The 20,142-nt window shown below is 38.1% G+C and overlaps 1 protein-coding gene across 6 annotated transcripts in view; it reads right to left on the reverse strand.

Moving 5' to 3' along the window:
• Nucleotides 1-514: 514 nt before the first annotated feature.
• Nucleotides 515-20,142, reverse strand: part of LOC136862823 (metal cation symporter ZIP8) — a 920,308-nt gene continuing 900,680 nt past the window's right edge. For 5 of the 6 annotated variants that reach the window (XM_067139088.2, XM_067139087.2, XM_068225787.1 and 2 more), the window contains 2 exons: nucleotides 19,217-19,401; nucleotides 515-774 (listed from right to left, as the gene is read on the reverse strand). In XM_067139088.2, coding sequence (XP_066995189.2) covers nucleotides 625-774; nucleotides 19,217-19,401 — 335 coding nt within the window. In that variant the 3' untranslated portion in view covers nucleotides 515-624. The remainder of the gene's footprint in view (nucleotides 775-19,216; nucleotides 19,402-20,142) is intronic. The other variant, XM_067139090.2, reaches the window with a different exon arrangement.

Below are 20,142 nucleotides of genomic sequence, written 5' to 3' on the forward strand. Positions count from 1 at the left end.
AGGTAATTATAAAACTGAACATGCTGCATTTTGTGAGGCATTTTCTCATATGAGTATTCAGTATCTACAAATCTATGATTAGGAGGGCCAATAACCTTAGATGTTAGGCCCCTTTAAACAACAAGCATCATCATTAGGAACCTTTAACTTTTCATCCTCTCTTTTGTCCGAGTCGTTGGCTGAATGGTCAGCGTACTGGCCTTCGGTTCAGAGGGTCCCGGGTTCGATCCCCGGCTGGGTCGGGGATTTTAACCTTCATTGGTTAATTCCAATGGCCCGGGGGCTGGGTGTTCGTGCTGTCCCCAACATCCCTGCAACTCACACACCACACATAACACTATCCTCCACCACAATAACACGCAGTGTCCTACAAATGGCAGATGCCGCCCACCCTCATCGGAGGGTCTGCCTTACAAGGGCTGCACTCGGCTAGAAATAGCCACACAAAATTATTTTTATTATTATTATTATCCTCTCTTTTCAATCTTTGATGCTCTATAAATTATATACTAGAAAAATTTGGATAATTTATTTCACAAAATTCATACAGTAATTGTTTGTACATACTTTATAAATAAAAATAATGCTAAAAAATTATTAGATCCTAAACATTGTCAGTTTTCCCTATCCAACAGATATAGGGAAGGCTGTGATTGTCAACAAAAGAAGAAAACCAAGTATAATTCCACAGTTTTGTTGAACTAGTACAAGGATGGCATCTGCTTTGTTGTTTTTTTCCAGGCTCTCTGCTATCATACTGTTCAATTCAGGAAGCTGAAACAGAAATTAAATTAACTTTGTGGTTTTATAGTTTAGATGTTTTGTTTCAATCCTGAATGTAAAATCCATAACACGTTATAGTATGTTGTTATAATTCAAGGGTTGTAAATAAAGTAGTGGCACTACTGTCAGAAATGTGTTACAATACCACCATAAGGCAGTGAAGGCTATCAGTTGGACCTTGTATCATTGTGTAGAATGCCTGAAGAAGTCGGTGCTGTAAGTGTTTTCTATGTAAGCAGTTGAAGTGGCAACGTATTTTATACCACTTTAACACATGCTTACAAAAGTACAAAAGCCTCTTTTATTGCTTTCAAACACACAACAAGCCCAAATTTCATAGACAGACAGAGATGTAGACGGACGGACGGATGGACACCTGACCGATGATAGTGATGAATGACTGTTGAAATGTCCGAGAATTATGGTTAGAAGTTGGGATTAGTCATCGATTGGTTTGGTGTGTGCTGAAGAATATTCACAACCTCTGGAAAAATTGCTTCCCATTGGGTTGTCCACTACCTCACAACTTATGATCACAAACGTATGGAAATGGCATCAATACGCTGTAGATGGTGCCCATCTTTACACATAATGTAATGAAGGGTACACATTCTTCAGTGCGAGCGAGTTGGCTGTCCATAGCTGTGAACTTGCATTCGGGAGATGGTGGATTCAACTCCCTCCGTTTGGCAGTCCTGAAGATGGTTTTGTATGGTTTTCCATTTACACACCAGGCAAATGCGGGGCTGTACCTTAATTAAGGTCATGGCTGTTGCCTTCCTTGCCATCCTTCTGTCGCTGAAAATCTTTGATGTGTTTGGTGTGTGACCTTGAAACCACTAGGAAAAAATATATATACTGTATATACAGTATACAGCATATCTTTAGTGTATTGTGGCCAATGACAAAACATGGCACAGGCATATGAGCCTGAACTAAATTGGCAATTGAAAAAATGGCGCCACCCAGTATTGCTGCGTCAGAGGAAAGTTCCCAGAAGGGTGAGGGTCACGTTGATAGTGGCATACGACGCCAGAAGTATCATGAGTCGTGCTGTACCCCAAGCTGGAACTGTCAACACAGCATACTATTGCTGTTTCCTTGAGCACCATGTGTATCTGGCTATGCAGCTGAAAGATCTTGCACCTTGCATGACAATATGCATTGCCCTGTGGTGGAAGCAGTGACTACCATGTTGTGCAGACACTGGGAAGTCTTGGAATATCCTTCATATTTGCCTGACATGATTCCTTGTGATTTTGGTTTGTTCCCACAGTTGAAAGGACCTCTCCGAGGCATCAGGTTTCCTAATAGTCCATCATTGCCCTGAACAGTAGGGCACTCCATCTCTGTGTCAACTGAGACCACCTTGTTGATGGCATCCCATGACTGCCACAGATTTGGTAGAAAGTCCAGAACTTGGCTGGTGATTACGGTATATTGGAGGGGTGTAACAGAATTTTGCTAATGACCATAATAAACTCTTGGTAATATCTGTGTTGCCACTGTACCTTGTTATTTACACCTCTCATATTAAATCAATTAACCACACCAGGAGAGCCATACTCTTGGCATTAAAATTATTAAAATTATAGTATTATAGTTGGACTCACGAGAGTTGGAGTCTGACATTTGAGTGACAAAAGCATTAACTACAGAGTACGCTTCATTGTTATAGTTACCTTCATCTGTGGCAATATCACCCTTTCATATAGGCTGAGTGTTTAATAAAACATATAGGCGTAATGTAATTCAATAACCCTTAACTTGTTCCTAAGCTTGTGTTAATAATTCCAGCATTTAAGACAGAACACGTCATGTCCGATAAATATGAGATTTCATAATCACTAACAAAATCATCAGTTCCTGACAATAACCTCAACAAATGCATATGTTAAATACAGAATAAAACTCGACCCACATTGACAGTTTTTAAATTATTTAACACTGATTGTTAATGGTACCGGTACACTGCAGGAATAAACTACAGTATAATATGCACAATAGGAAGACTATATTTCATTGAGAAAAGAAATCAATCAGAATATGAATGAATGAAATGGAATTAAGGAGACATTTTTTTTCTTTTTTTTTTTTCTATTTGCTTTACGTCGCACCGACACAGATATGTCTTATGGCGGCGACGATGGGATAGGAAAGGCCTAGGAAGTGCAAGGAAGCGGCCGTGGCCTTAATTAAGGTACAGCCCCAGCATTTGCCTGGTGTGAAAATGGGAAACCATGGAAAACCATCTTCAGGGCTGCCGACAGTGGGGCTCGAACCCACTATCTCCCGATTACTGGATACTGGCCACACTTAAGCGACTGCAGCTATCGAGCTCGGTAAGGAGACATTTAGACCTTCCCCTTTATTTGGTCAGAAAATAACAATAAAATGTACAGATATGTAATGTACACAAAGCGCTGAATTGAAATGTTTGTAAAAAATATGTACTCGCTGCTCTGCCGGCAACAGTCAGTCATCTACAGGGAGAATAAGTGTTCAGACTTCTTCTCGCATGCCGTGGGAAGTTCCGAGCGAGCACCATGTGGCTTCTGTCAACACGGTGATATAAGAAGTGTTCACTGCAGCGCGCAGCTGTTTAGCACTCTGTCCCTCAGTTAGTTAGAAAATATTGGCCTTTTAAGGTGTGTTGTGAGGTTATTATCATGATGGTTAAACACACTATAGAGCAAAGAATATTTTTGGTCTAGTGTTATTTGCACAACAAGAAGAAACCAGTTAAAAGGTGCCTTCGAAAATTCCGTAGACAATTTCCTGGTGCGACAGTACCATCAAAACGTTACGTGCATCAGCTCGTTTACAAGTGGCGTAGTAATGGTTCTGTAAGCAATAAGAAAAAGAAGCGAAGGAGAACAGCTCTCACACAGGAGAGGTTAGAAGATATACACACCGGGCAAGTTGGCCGTGCGTGTAGAGGCGCGCGGCTGTGAGCTTGCATCCGGGAGATAGTAGGTTCGAATCCCACTATCGGCAGCCCTGAAAATGGTTTTCCGTGGTTTCCCATTTTCACACCAGGCAAATGCTGGGGCTGTACCTTAATTAAGGCCACGGCCACTTCCTTCCAACTCCTAGGCCTTTCCTATCCCATCGTCGCCATAAGACCTATCTGTGTCGGTGCGACGTAAAGCCCCTAGCAAAAAAAGAAGATATACAGGCAAGACTCCAGGTCAGTCCACATAAGTCGCTTCAGAGAGTAGCTCAGGAAAGTGGTATTTCACCTTCTTCAGCACGTAATGCAACAAAATTGTTACGTTTACGATCTTATCGGACTCATTCAGTCCATAACATACTGCCTACAGATTTCAATGCAAGAATACGAGTTTGCAATTGGCTAATAAATAGTGCCCACAATGGTATTGTGGATCCGAACTTTCTTTTTATGAGCGACGAAGCCTGGTTTCATTTGAGTGGATATGTCATTTCAAAGAAAAATAGAATATGGAAACAGACAACCCGCACATTTTACAGCCGAGACCTTTGCACGATGTGAAGGTGGGTGTGTGGTGCGCTATCAGTGCTCGATGAATTATCGGTCCAATATTTTTTCAGGACACGATTACTTCTGACCATTGTATTCACAACATTCTGGAACCATTTTTTGCTGACCTGACTGAAGAAGAGAAAACATACGGCTATTTTCAGCAGGATAGTGCAACGGCCCATACGGCGCGTAGTTCTATGCGATGGTTACGGGAAATGTTCGATGATGATCAGATCATCAGGAAAGGCTTATGGCCCCCTCGTTCACTTGATTTAAGCACATGTGATTTTTATCTATGGGGAAATCTTAAAGGAAAAGTTTACAGGAATAATCCTTGAACTGCAGAAGAATTAAAAACTGAAATTAGGAACACTGTGCGTTCTATCGGTGTCCATGAACTACAAGATGTGAAGCTTGCATTGTAGCTGAAAGAGATATCGTCTGTAAATACTGGCGAGTTCAGTTTAATTTCCTAGTTTATTTATTTATTTATTTATTTATTTATTTATTTATTTATTTATTTATTTATTTATTTATTTATTTATTTATTTATTTATTTATTTATTTATTTATTTGTTACTGGCGAGTTCAGTTTAATTTCGTAGTTGATTTATTTATTTGTTTATTCATTTACTTATTTATCCAGAGCATCTATGTAGCCGGTGAGTTCAGGTTCGTTTAGTTTCTATAGGCGTAATCATGCCGCTTCTTTGAGCCGACTATGCCTGCTTGTCATGGCGGGCACTGCGTTCGGTGTCTCCGCTTCCCAGAATGCCTAATCCTCGGCACTCCGCTCTGCACTTTCAAATTAATCACCCTGTAGAATGGGCCTATCCCATCCATATTCTCTCCTGCACTTTACTGCTCATTATCACTGTTACTTTCAATTTCACTGGAGCTTGAAGAACTGCCTGGTGAATAATTAAATCGTCCACGGCACTGTCAGTACATCCTTCCCATTTCTGCGCATTTTCTGTTTTCCTCTCTACATGTCCTATGGCATTCTCCCAGTTTTCCTGGATTACCTGACCACTGCCCTTAACGACAAGTCTTGCCATGGTGAATGTTTTGTTGTTGCTGGCAACATAATTTTGTACTTGAGCCCTTATCAGTTCTATGGGATTGAACTGGCAGTAGTAAAGTGATAGCCTAATGACTTCGTGGCCATGCTTCGTAGCAAGTCCATGTATATAACACTGAGGAATCCTGGGCTTAACATTATCAATGACACTTAAAAGAAATCCCTTCATCATAGTGCGGTCTACTTCAATGCCATGCCTAATGAGCCGCTTGATCATTTCATCCTTTCTACATGACATTGTAGGTTCGTTGACGATCTGAATGGAGTGATATGGGTCATTGTCCATTATAATAACACTGTTGGACTCTATGTTTGGCAGGAATTGTTGCTCGAACCACCTTCAAAACCTGTCGTGGTCTATCTCTTCATGCTAATCTCCAGTTCTTTTTGATTTAAATAGAAGGAGAGTGTTGGTTACAAAATCATCGTATGTCTTAGATGTCCTCATTTCCTGGAAGCACCAGCCATAGTCCCTTACAAAGTGCCATCAGTCCATCCCTTTGACTTTGTGTGCCCAACATTCACTGAAGTTTCGTCGAGTCATACAATGTTCCTAAAAATGTTTGCCCCAAATTTTCTTTCAAAATTCACATTGTTTGGAAATGTCGCCTCTTTTGAGTAAAATATTCCTTCCATTAATTCGCCCGTACTCCAAACCAATTTTGTACAATAATCTCTCCAGAGATGTTCTTCTTCCATGAAATAACTTGCTGCGTCTCCGAGAGGAAAACAATTTCTTAACAGTGGGATGCTCCCGCTTAAAATAATAATCATAAACATGGTGACAAATAGCATCCTTCTGGAATGAATCAACACTCATAATATTTCTAACGAAGCACTTCAAACTAACACTATAGTCATACTACAAGACCGCTAAAATCTACAGACGAACAAAACTAGGAAAACTGAACAACTAGCCCCTGATAAACTTACAAAATATAAACTATCAACTAAAATAATATTCAGAAAACAAATACGTAAATACATAAAGCAGTAACAACTACCACAGCTAACATAGTACCACTTCGAATATCACAAAAGCGGCTTGAGAGCAAACCAACCCACATGGTGATGGCTTCGCTATTATCATTGCCATAGCAACAGACCATTTTTGAGCAGCGTTAGTCAACTTTTTCTTGCCGGTAGTGCTAAACGTCAGACTCCAACTCTCGTGGGCCTTAGTATAGAAAAGAATTTCCTTTCACCCAAGGAGTAGTAGACAGTACTAAATTTTGAATTTCATATGGAAGTCAGTCAGACATAGTCAACCCCATGAGAACTATAAGAACACATAAGTGTTTTTCTCATCGCCATAAGACCTATCTGTGCCGGTGCGACGTAAAGCAAAAAAAAAAAAAAAAAAAAAAATGAAAGTAAAGTAGAAACGCAGTTATCACTGGGAGAACAAGAAACAACCTTCACTTACCATACTGGTGTGCACAATCACAGATTTAAGTCCACAGACTGCACAACAGCCATCGCGAAAATTCTTTTCAACGATAAATTCAAATGTTCTCAAAGTGCAAGACGACAATTGTAAATATTATTGCGCCATTTACGGCAAATCAGATCAATGAAGAGCTAAAAGAAGCACGCTTCACATCAGTGTTAACTGACTCATCCAACCATTTGGATAAAAAGTTAGTGCCTCTTGTGCTGGAAGAAGGTGTGAGAGTGAAAGTGTTGGAATTAGTAAATGTAGGTGGTGAAACTTCAGAAATACTTGTTTCTTTAATAGTAAAGGATCTTCTAAATACCAATTATCACGACTTTAACTACTTCAGTTTTTTATTTGTGTGTCTTCATGAAAGGAATTCAACTCCTTTTCACTCCCGCCCCTCAAGATGTTTTCCCCTTCAAAATGCGTTTTTCTTTGTTTTTAAAGGAGATCCAAATACCAATTTTCCCTTCTGTAACAACTTTAGTTTTTATTAGTTGTATGTATTCTCATACAATTAAGTCAATTGATTTTTCAATTCTTTCACCCCCCCCCCTTCATTGGATTTTCCGAGAATACGTGTTTCTTTACTTTTAAAGCAGATTCCAAATATCAAATTTCATGTCTGTAACATCTTCATTTATGAGATATCAGTGGCCTAATTAAAAGAATTCAACACCATTTTCAGTCACTTTTACCCCCTCCACCCAAGTGGTATTTCCGAAAACTAAAAATACACGTTTATTTTTTTAAATACAGATAAAAATACCATTTTTCACTTCTGTAACATGTTAAGTTTTTTTAGATATAGTGTAGAAATTCTCATTTTAAAATGTCACCCCTTTTTAGTTCCCCTTAAGTGGAGTTTCCAAAAACAAATCACCTATGTTTCTTTACATTTAAAGGAGATTCCAAATACCCACTTTTTACGTCTGTAACATTTTACGTTTCTCAGATATTCTGTAGATATAATTTTTCAAAAAATTCACCCCAATTTGTCACTCCTGTTTAACCGCCATTAATTGGATTTCCAAAACGAAAAAAATACGTGTTTCTTTATTTTTAAAGGAGATCCCATATACAAATTTTCAGTCCTGTAATATCTTCAGTTTCTGAGACATATGTATCCCCATTCAAGGCATTCAACCCATTATTCACTTTTTTTTTTTTTTTTGCTAGGGGCTTTACGTCGCACCGACACAGATAGGTCTTATGGCGACGATGGGATAGGAATGGCCTAGGAGTTGGAAGGAAGCGGCCGTGGCCTTAACCACGGAAAACCATCTTCAGGGCTGCCGACAGTGGGATTCGAACCCCCTATCTCCCAGATGCTATTCACCCTTTTACACCCCTCCTATTGGGATTTACAGAAAACAAAAAAAATACGTGTTCCTTTATTTTTAAAGGGGATTCTAAATACCAGTTTTTACATCTGTAAAGTTTTAAAGTTTTCAGATGTAGACACACTCATTTTAAAAATTCACCCCCCTTTCACCCCCATTATTTGGATTTTCCAAAAACGGAAAAATACCTGTTTATTTTTAAAGTAGATCCCAATTATTAATTTTCAGGTCTGTAATATCTTCAGGTTCTGAAATATAAGTAGCCTCATTAAAGGCATTCAACCCTTTTTCACCCTTTTCCACCCTTCCTATTGGGATTTCCCAAAAACAATAAAATACGTGTGTCTTTATTTTTAAAGGAGATTCTAAATACCAATTTGTACATCTATAAACTTCAAAAGTTTTGAGATATAGATACACTCATTTTAAAAATTCACCCCCTCATTAATTGGATTTTCCAAAAACAAAAACAAACGTGTTTCTTTATTTTAAAGGAGATCCCAAACACCAATTTCCAGGTCTGTAATATCTTCAGTTTCTAAGACATAAGTATCCTCATTAAAGGCATTCAATCCATTTTCACCCCTTTTTCACCCCCTTTTTTTTGTGGGGCCGATGACCTTCGATATTAGGCCCCTTGAAACAACAAGCATCATCATCATCACAACTTTTCACCCCTCCTATTGGGATTTTTTTTAAACAAAAAAAATACGTGTTTCTTTATTTTTAATTAAGATTCTCAATACCAATTTTTACATCTGCAAACTTTAAAAATTTTGAGATATAGATACACTCATTTTAAAATTTCAGCCCCCTTTTCAGCCCCTTAGCGATGGAATATCCAAAAATCCTCTCTTAGCGAGCACCTACATCTTAATATGAATATATCCCCAAAATTTCATTTGTTTATGTCCAGTAGTTTTGGCTCGGCAATGATGAATCAGTCAGTCAGTCAGTCAGTCAGTCAGTCAGGACAAGTTATTATATATATATAGATATACTTAAATAGAAAGTCATCTTAAAACAATGTACCCTTAAGATGTTTCGACTGGGGGGTTGGGGGTGAGGCCGGATTACAAATCTATTTCTCTGAAATTGCTTGATATACTAGGTTGGAATTTTGCATGGTGGTTACTCCTCAATATTTTAGATTTTAAATCAAAATTGGTCTTGAAACAATGCTCTCCTAAGGGGTCTTGACTGGTGGTGATGTCCGATGACAAAATATTTATTTCTCTGAAACCGTGTGACATAAGAGGTTGAAATTTCACATGATTGTTGTTCCTACTCACCTTAGATTTTAAATGAGAAGTGGTCTTGAAACAATATATTCCTAAGGGGTTTTGACTGGAGTTTGGGGCCTGATGATAAAAATAAACATTTCTCTGAAACCGTTTGACATACGAAGTTGAAACTTTACATGATGATTGCTCCTATATAATAATAGATTTTAACTAAGAAGTGGTCTTTAACCAACACCCCCTTAAGGGATTTTGACTGGGGGTGAGTTCTGATGACATAATATTCATTTCTCTGAAACCATTTTTCTAAAACTGAAATAATCTTGAATGAATAATATTTAAAGATTTAAACCTCTCAGATTACTAATCACTTTCCACAAACTTAATACGTAAAATAGGCCTAAGTAATAAAGAAGGTTTCATCTCGATTTTTATCATGAACCGGTGCTGCACTCTATACATGCTAAATTCTATATCTTTGATTTTTAAATAAAAAGTGGTCTTCAAACAGTACACCCCTAAGGGGTTTTGACTGGGGGGATAGGGAATGATACAAAAATATTCACTTCTGTGAAACCGTTTGAATTACAAAGTTTAACTTTCAAATCATATCTTAAGTGTTAAATAACAGAAAGTTTGAAACAAGTTAAACCCCTCAGAGAGTTAAATGGGGGGTTAAGATCCAAAAACAGATAAATTCATTCCTTCCTCCAAAACTGTTTAATATATGAACACAAAAATCCAAATAGCAGTATATATTTTAGATTGTAGGTGCAAATTAGGAAATAGTTTTAAACATCCCACCCCCAACCCCTAAGGTGTTAAATGGTATTATCTCTGCAAACGAAATTATTCAACCCTCCAAACCTGTTTGACATACAAATTTGTAATTTTATGAGAAGGTTCTTCGTTTATGTCCTATAGGTAAAATATCATATACTTAAAAATATTTCTCACCTAAGGGGTTGAGGTGGTGGTTGACTGTCAAAAAACACAAAATCTGTTTTTCTTAAACTGTTTCAGGCACGATCTAAAAATTTTACATGAAGGGTGGTCTCCTATGTCCTAGATGTTAAGAAATATTTTTAAAACATTCGCCATCTAAGAAACGTTCATTCCTCCATTATTGTTCAACGTACAACATCTACATTTCACAGCTTGATCACTTTTACATCCTAGATGTTAAATACGATGGGGTTTAAAAAAATTATAGTTCTCCTGTACGGGGTTCAAATGCATGTTAGATAAGAAAATTAATAATAGTTTCCACAAAACCGCTTGATGTATGAACTGAGGGGTGTATTTTACAGGCTCAGTCGACAGTAGACTCTCCAAAATGTAAAATGTTGAAAAATAACTTTCAATTTAAAACTGTAGCAAAGCAGTCAGTCTCTAAACACACAGTTGAATTTTATACATTTTGCATAATAGTTGTTCAGTTCCGAATTACTTTTAGAAACAATTTGAATATACAAAATAATTTTCTTATCTGCAGCTTCTTCATCAGACACATAAATACCATGATGATGGTAAGTCCATTTAATGATTCAGAATACCACAAAATAACAGGGCTGTTTGATGTCAAGGACATCCAAATAAGTTGTATATTTGAGACTAGCTGATGTACCCGTGCTTCGCTACGAGATTCTCAAAAAGACTGACTTTGTGGTTTTCCTAACCTGAAATCAACATAGGTCATTACAAAAACGTAAGTATGAATGTAGCGATTAAAAGCAATGCTATCATATACAATACTCGATCAAATGGAAAGCCGCGCGTTTTATCACTTTTAACGAACAGTGCTGCGGTTAGATTGCGGTGCCAATCTAATAGTCCAAAATTCCAGAGCTGGGATGACCTGGCCGCATATTGCCATGAACACTCATCTGCCAGTATTCCGCTAAATATGCACACTGTTCATTCCAGTCAGTGCCTCAGAGTAGGGATTGAATAGCCCGAATTCTATGATGATCCAGTGTGTTACGTACCAGTAGTATCAGAAAATTTATAAACCAGGGGAATGGTATGCTAAAGAAGAAAGTTATCTAACTCCTCAGCTACTTCCCATCATTATTCAGACGGGCTGTTACACTCTATACGACTGGGCGAGTTGACCGTGTGGTTAGCGGTGCGCAGCTGTGAGCTTGCATCCGAGAGATAGTGGATTCGAACCCCATTGTCGGCAGCGCTGAAGATGGTATTCCGTGGCTTCCCCACTTTCACACCAGTCAAATGCTGGGCCTGTACCTTAATTAAGGCCTAAGGCACTCCTAGCCCTTTCCTATCCCATCGTCGCCACAAAACCTAATTATGTCGGTGCAACGTAAATCAAATAAAAAAATACTCTGTACTCAGCAGTAACATGTCTACCGGAGATGAGGGGCAACAGAAGACACAAAACACATCACGACAAACAATGGTCAATGTAATGTTATTGTTGATCAATGTTATGAGCTTTCTATATTGTAGGCCTTCACATTTAGTTTTCTTTCGACTCTGTGATTTGTAAAATATTTTATACCATAAACTGTAGTTTCTTATTCTCCGACTTTACATACCGATTTTCATTAAATACTGTTTACCCATTTTCACTCAGCGTGAATAAAATAATTTACAGCCTAGACTATAGCGACTTATTTCCTGACTTTGCATACCGATTTTCATCAAGATAGGACTACTAATAACAATATTTGAGAATTAAATTTTAGGCCTTCCCGTAAACTACCATTTTTCTCAGCGTGACTACAATTATTGATAGCTTAGATTGTAGCAACGTATTCCTCAACTTTGCATACCCATTTTCTTTAAAATACGACCACTAATAACATAAATAGTTGAGAATTCAATTTTAGGCCTTCCCCTAAACTACCATTTTACTCAGCATGAGTAAAATGATTTATAGCCTAGATTCTAGAGGCTCATCCCCCGACTTCACATACCGATTTTCATTAAATTCTCTTCAACCGTTTTCTCGTGATGCGTGTACATACATACAGACAGACAGACAGACAGACAGACAGACAGACAGACAGACAGACAGACAGACAGACAGACAGACAGACAGACAGACAGAAATTACGGAAAAGTAAAAAATGCATTTTCTTGTTACTATGGACATGACCGATACAGAAATACCATTATTTTCAAATTCTAAGCAATGTACAGACAAAACTCTTATTTTATATATAGATTACATTTCAGGCCTTCCCCTAAACTACCATTTCACTCAATGTGAATAACATTATTGATAGCCTAGATTATAGCGACCTATTCCCCGACTTCGCACACCAATTTTCGTGAAGATACGACCACTAATACAATAAATATTTGACAATTAAATTTTAGGCCTACCCCTAAACTACCATGTTTCTCAGCGTGTATAGCCTATATTGTAGCGACTTATTTCACATGTTTGTCTACCGATTTTCATTAAGACACGACCAATAATAACATAAATATTTGAGAATTAAATTTCAGGCTTCCCCTAAACTACCATTTCACTCAGCGTGATTAAAATAATTTATAGCCTAGATTGTAGCGGTTCATCACCCGACTTTACATTCCGATTTTCATTAAATTCTCTTCAACCGTTTTCTCGTGATGCGTGTACATACATACAGACAGACAGACAGACAGACAGACAGAAATTACGGAAATGTAAAAAATGCATTTTCTTGTTATTGTGAACATGACCGATACAAAAATAGCATTCTTTTCAAATTCTGAGCAATGTACAGACAAAACTCTTATTTTATATATATAGATAGATAGATAGATTACATTTCAGGCCTTCCCCTAAACTACCATTTCACTCAATGTGAATAACATTATTGATAGCCTAGATTATAGCGACCTATTCCCCGACTTCGCACACTAATTTTCGTGAAGATACGACCACTAATACAATAAATATTTGACAATTAAATTTTAGGCCTACCCCTAAACTACCATGTTTCTCAGCGTGTATAGCCTATATTGTAGCGACTTATTTCACATGTTTGTCTACCGATTTTCATTAAGACACGACCAATAATAACATAAATATTTGAGAATTAAATTTCAGGCTTCCCCTAAACTACCATTTCACTCAGCGTGATTAAAATAATTTATAGCCTAGATTGTAGCGGTTCATCACCCGACTTTACATTCCGATTTTCATTAAATTCTCTTCAACCGTTTTCTCGTGATGCGTGTACATACATACATACAGACAGACAGACAGACAGACAGAAATTACGGAAATGTAAAAAATGCATTTTCTTGTTATTGTGAACATGAGCGATACAAAAATAGCATTCTTTTCAAATTCTGAGCAATGTACAGACAAAACTCTTATTTTATATATATAGATATAAGATCTATGAGACTCCCATATCAGATTGTCTTAAGAAAACTTTCCTTATTTATATATATATATATATTGTTTTTTACTTTTCAAGCAATTGATTTTAGGTAAATGCGTTATTTACCTCTCTTATAAAATAATTTCATTCTGGTGAGCCAAGAAAGAAGAAATTTCAGGAGGGGCCAATGCCCCTCCACTAAACATGTTCTTGTCTATGACTATAATGGTTGTCCCTGTTTCTGACCAAATTGAAATATGGTTGGAAGCATGTAATTCTGTGTATGCAACAAGAGCATCCAATGGTTTATAGGAAGAAGATGCTGATAGTCATGATTCATGATGTTGTAACAGTGGGAAGACTTGTGTGTGAAGTGAGAGGCTACTGTTATGTCAGTCAAGAACAATAATAAATCACTCTAAAAGCACTGCCCCACTCTACTTTTTTGCCTTCATTTCTAGAAGAACTATTGCTATACCTGTATACATTTTATTAATGCTGTTAAATGTAATGAATGCAGAATCCATAGAGTTGATTTCATATGGCATGTATGGAACAAATCTGACCAACAACTGCTCTTTGCTTTATAGATCTGATCCTCGTTAGTGTTTACTTTCACAGAAAGTAAGGCTAATATTTCTCCATTATAACATTTTTTTATTTTTTTTAATTAGAACACCAACTGAACAGAAAAGGTGTGGTTTGTTGGAAGAGCTTACATGTACTCCTAATGGCAGGAGTACAAGTCATTTTAGGTGTCATAATAAACTTTAGTGGTATCAATACTGCAATACTGTTCCTTGAAAAAAAAAAAAAAAAAAAAAAAACCTTGAAATATAAGGATAAAAATTATATTAACCCATATCTTCCCAAATTATGTCCGGCTCCATGGCTAAATGGTTAGCGTGCTGGCCTTTGGTCACAGGGGTCCCGGGTTTGATTCCCGGCAGGGTCGGGAATTTTAACCATCAATGGTTAATTTCGCTGACACGGGGGCTGGGTGTATGTGTCGTCTTCATCATCATTTCATCCCCATCACGACGCACAGGTCACCCACGGGTGTCAAATTAGAAGACCTGCACCTGGCTAGCCAAACATGTCCTCGGACACTCCCGGCAATAAAAGCCATACGCCATTTCATTTCATTTCCCAAATTATTTTTTTGGAATATTTCATTATAGTTTTACAATATGATTACTAACAATCAGAATAATAACAGAAATGTGATTTTAGGATTTTCCAAACCGTTTGCGCCAAGATTTTCCATGTCAACATATGTCGACAGTGGGCATGTACGTGATGGGTAATTGGACATTTCGAAAACATTCATCTGTCATCGTTCTTCAACTTTTACTTACGCAAAATTATTTCTTTTAGATACACTGGCTATATAAATGACTAAAAGGGCCATAATAATGACATTTGGGGAATTAACAGTAACAGAGGTTACAATAGTCCAATCAAATTTACAACAGCAAATGCCATGCATCTACCATGTTCAGTGCCCTTTATAATGTGTTGTAATGCGTGTGAAATGCTTCTGAATAGAGCACGCGGCATCCAACATTGCACTTTTTCACATTTTCCTAGTTGCCTTTCTGTACTGTGCACATTGGACTTGGATGCCTTTGGTTTCGAGGTGATGAGAGATCCTTTCAAACCGCACATCAGGCAACAGTCATGAAGAGACTTTCATGCTTGGCCTCCCTGCACAAGAATGCTGAGTGGCTCAGGTCTGCAAATATGTTCTTATTACGTAGCATGTGAAGCTCAGGAAGTCCATTTTTCTTTTCTTTGTCCTTTCACAGAAAGTTTGTTTATGCTGACCCTAAGTTGTTTATTCCTCTCATACTGTTCACCATCAGTAGATGTAAATGTATGAGAGAACGTTCTCCATCATTGACATTTACTGAGATATTTGCTCGCTCTCGATGACAGTACCTTGCCTAATTTTCTGATCACCACCTTTCGAGAGCTTCGAACAAACTACGCTCATGTTCATAAAAACCAGAACACCTTGAAAGACTAGAGATAGGAAGTTCATATTCACAGGACATGTGCATTAGTTTGTTCTGAAGAAATGATTAGCATTTGAACCATGTTGGCCCTAAGGTTCAAGGTCCACATCGATATCTTGGCGCACCATCACTGACTAGTAAAATGTGCCTGCAGCTCTCGTCACTATAAACCAAAGGTAATGGATCAGTGTGACTTGAGCAGATGTGCAGGATGCCTCGCAGACATATACGAGAACCATACTGTCAAATGAGTGCACTTGAAAGAAGGTGCATTATTGGCATGAGAGAATGTGATGCATCCATCCGGGAAATTGCTGCTCATGTGGGACGAAATGTGTTGGCATTGCAAAAGGTGTGTACAGAATGGTTCATAGAAGACCGTAGAACACGACGAGATGGGCCTGGTTGCACCCCCCGAGAAGGTCGACACCTCATCCGAATGGCATTGCAGGACAGATCTGCGGCTTCCTCGGCTCTGGCAAAACATTGGAACAGTGTAACACATCATACACTACCAGGAGTGACAGTCTATCGCCATTTATTACGGTCTGGGTAACCAACGCGTCGTCCACTTCTCCGCCTACCTTTGACTAACGTGCAACAACATGCTAGACTGTAATGGTGTATGGAACAACGTCATTTGGGATAGGAATGGCAGCAGATAGTGTTTTTGGATGAATCCAGGTTTTGTTTGTTTGAAAATAATGGCCGTATTTTGGTTTGCCGCAGACAAGCGGAGAGACATCACACTGACTGCATTCGCACAAGACATACAGCACCAACTCAAGGCCTTATGGTATGGGGTGTTACTGGGTACAACCACAAATCACAGTTGGTGCATGTCCAGGGCACTGTGACCAGTTTGACCTACGTGAATGACATCCTGCGACCCTAGCCATACCCTTTCTGCACGACACCCCTGTTACCATATTTCAGCAGGACAATGCACGACCACATGTTGCTGCACGACCACATGTTGCTGCACGAACACATGCCCTCTTGTTGTCACAGGATGTCGGACTGTTGCCCTGGCCCGCCCGATCACCAAACTTGTCACCAATCGAAAATGTGTGGGATATAGTGAAAAGCCGGGTGCGGTGCAGTGACCCTATACCAACCACCAACGATGAACTGTGGAACCAGGTGAAGCCAGTATGGATGACTATACCCCAGGACGCCATTCGCGCCTTACATGCTTCAATGCCATCAAGCACGGCACAAGTTATCTGTGCCCATGGAGGACCCAGTGCCTACTAGGCAACAGGACACATGCTGAACCTAGGTAACTGAAATGCTAATTGTTTCAGCAGAACATACTAATGAACGTGTCCTGTGAATATGAACTTCCTATCTCTAGTCTTTCAAGGTGTTCTGTTTTTTATGAACATGAGTGTAATTCTGCTCCCACCCAAAGCTGATGTGCTGAGAGTCTCTCCAGATCCCCACACAGTTCATGGTCATCACTATCGCCTTTACTGTAGAGAGCATTCTTGGGCGGTTATGTGAATATAGTACCTTCAGCAAAGTCATTCGCATCTTCAGGGAGGTTAATAATGTGTCCCACAGTCAATCTGAGAAAAATAAAATAATGGCAGGAGTCACTGTTGACATATGTCGATACAGCACTTCATTCGCTTTGCTTAAAACTTCATGCTTCTAATAAATCAAGGATAAGCAACAATCATATAAAATAATAAACTAAGCTATGAAATGTACAATGATCAAAATTCACTTCATGTGTAATGAAGTATAACTTACTGAAATGGTTGCGACATTGTGGTTCATTCACACATGAAAATCCTTCAACAACCAGCCGATCAAAAAGTTGTGGAGCTCGATAATACTTCCCTCCCATGTGCGATAGACAACAACCTTGCAGTAATCAATTTAGTATCTCATAAATGATTTCTCCTGTTGAATATAGATGTCATAATTTTTATTTTTTTATTTTTTGCTATTTGTTTTACGTCACACCGACACAGATAGGTCTGTGGCGACGATGGGATAGGAAGTGGAATGAAGCGGTCATGGCCTTAATTAAGGTACAGCCCCGGCATTTGCCTGGTGTTAAAATGGGAAACCACGGAAAACCGTCTTCAGGGCTGCCGACAGTGGGGCTCGAACCCACTATCTCCCGATTACTGGATACTGGCCGCACTTAAGCGACTGCAGCTATCGAGCTCAGTCATAAATTTTTTATGTTGACAAATGTCAACAGTGAGAATATATTGGCTAAAGAACTAATTCTTATAAAATTGTCCACAAAAATAAGCCAACCCCAAAATTAGTAAAATATTTTACTTTTCTTTACTGTAGTGCCAGAGTTTCAAAACAGTTATTCTTATGGGTTCATACTTCTGACTTGTCACAAACTTACATCCTGTTTTAAGTCATATTTGTCTCCCCTATTAAAGCCCCTTTAACACCACCATTCAGATATAACAAGACCACCTCATATATTTGGAAGAATGAAGAGACCAATAATACCCATGCACTTATGCACATCTTCATGAACTTTCAGTGTGTTCTGCAGAGAGCTTTTGTTTGTACTTCCGCCTCTCTTCCTACAATATGGCCAACCAATCAGCAATGGAACCAACCAAAACATCATAGGTACTGTGTCCAGATATTCAAGGTAAATGAGAGCAAATATAATTCCATAAATCCTTAATCGCAAGATAGATGTTAACTGTTGCAATTTTACTGAGCATTTTAAGTCCCAATTCAGTCACTGCTCACCAATTGCGAGTCTGTAGAACATGCACTCTTGTCACACATGTTCTCAGATGTGTCGATAACTATTTTGTCTGACATTTTCCAATATTACATCCTGCCTCCAGTAATCTTCTTCAGGGACTTTGTGGTTCTTTTTTGCAGATCCCTTACAGTCTACATGTGTGACAGAGGAAAATGCATTGACAATATGCTTCACAAATTTTCAGCAGTTACATTCTCTCTAGTGGATGATGTGCCCTCTGAAAATTATCTACATTTCTTAACCAAGCCAGTATTATTGTATTTATTTTGCAATTAGAGGTGGAAGATGGGTAAGTAAGTATGAGTCCTTTTGCATCCATCATCACAGCAACAGCATAACCTTTCTCAGATGGTTTGTTCAAAATGATTTACTGATGCATATGTTAACACAAATATAATACACTTCTCCACTTACTGCTTACGAGCTTGGATAATATTTTGGACTGTTTTGTACCGCTGTAGTTGCTTATCCAGTTGAAGTTGTCCTTTCCAGTTTAAAAAGGTTACTGAACTCTGTCAGTTGGCATGAGTGATCCAAATGCTTAAGAAAATATTTGCAGATGATACAAACTCTAACAACATAGCATCAACTAAGTGTAGCTACAGGAGTCATTCTCTGATATACTAATGGCACCTCAGTTAAGAAACATTTAAATCATTTTAAGCCAAGGAGTATACTGTACTTGATCATCCCACTATGAACTTACCAGATCGGTGAGCGAAATATAAAGGAAGAGTCCACCAGAGAAAGCAAATATTAGCGAGTTAGCTTCAAGTTCTCCCAACAATATTCCGAGAATTAGTCCTCCAAATGCTGTGAGAGCTGATAGAAAATTATAAAGTATTGCTTTCTTTAATTCCATTCCTGAAGCGACTAGAATAGCGAAGTCTCCTAAAAAAAAAATTTCACCATGAACAAAGAAATGATAACTATTTAACATATGACAAGATTATTATCAGCTGTCCATTATGTAATCATTATATTAAAGATTTTATTGACGGTCATTAAATAGTGATCATTGTTATGCCAATAATGTACAAGAATCTTTTGCTAGCAGAAGAAAATGAAAGGATAGTTTTGACAAATGTCCCATGTAGTTATTCAAAATGGTGGTATCTATGTCTATCACACTAAATCAGAAATAGTCTAAGCTTGTTGAAATAGCTGTGTTAGAAATAGTGAAACCAATACTTTTCAAATTCTTGTATGGACATTACTGTAGTGCTATTTCTGTGGTTCCTTTAGAGTACTATCCTATTTTTTGAACAGGAGCCTAGTAATGGTTCTGACTATATCAAGCACCTCATCTTGGATGCCTGTATCTCATATAAGAAGAAATAAATACATAAACAAATTAATGCTATGGCATCAGAAGTTTTTTATGACAATGGCTTGAGGTGTCTACAGTGTTATACATCAGTCACAACCTCACTTTTATATAGTAACAGTCTTATTTAAAGCAAGGAGTATACTTGATCAGTGTAGACCAAAGTGGCATTGCTTCATGGTTTCAGTCCACCGGCCTTAAGGTAAACTATATAACTGTTATTCAAAATTTTAAAATACAATATAATAGTCATAAGTAGGGGGCGGATTTCTATGACAAGTCATATTTTTTCCCTTAACATTGTA

This window comes from Anabrus simplex, chromosome 2 (assembly GCF_040414725.1).
Source record: "Anabrus simplex isolate iqAnaSimp1 chromosome 2, ASM4041472v1, whole genome shotgun sequence".
Taxonomy (NCBI): Eukaryota; Metazoa; Arthropoda; class Insecta; order Orthoptera; family Tettigoniidae; genus Anabrus; species Anabrus simplex.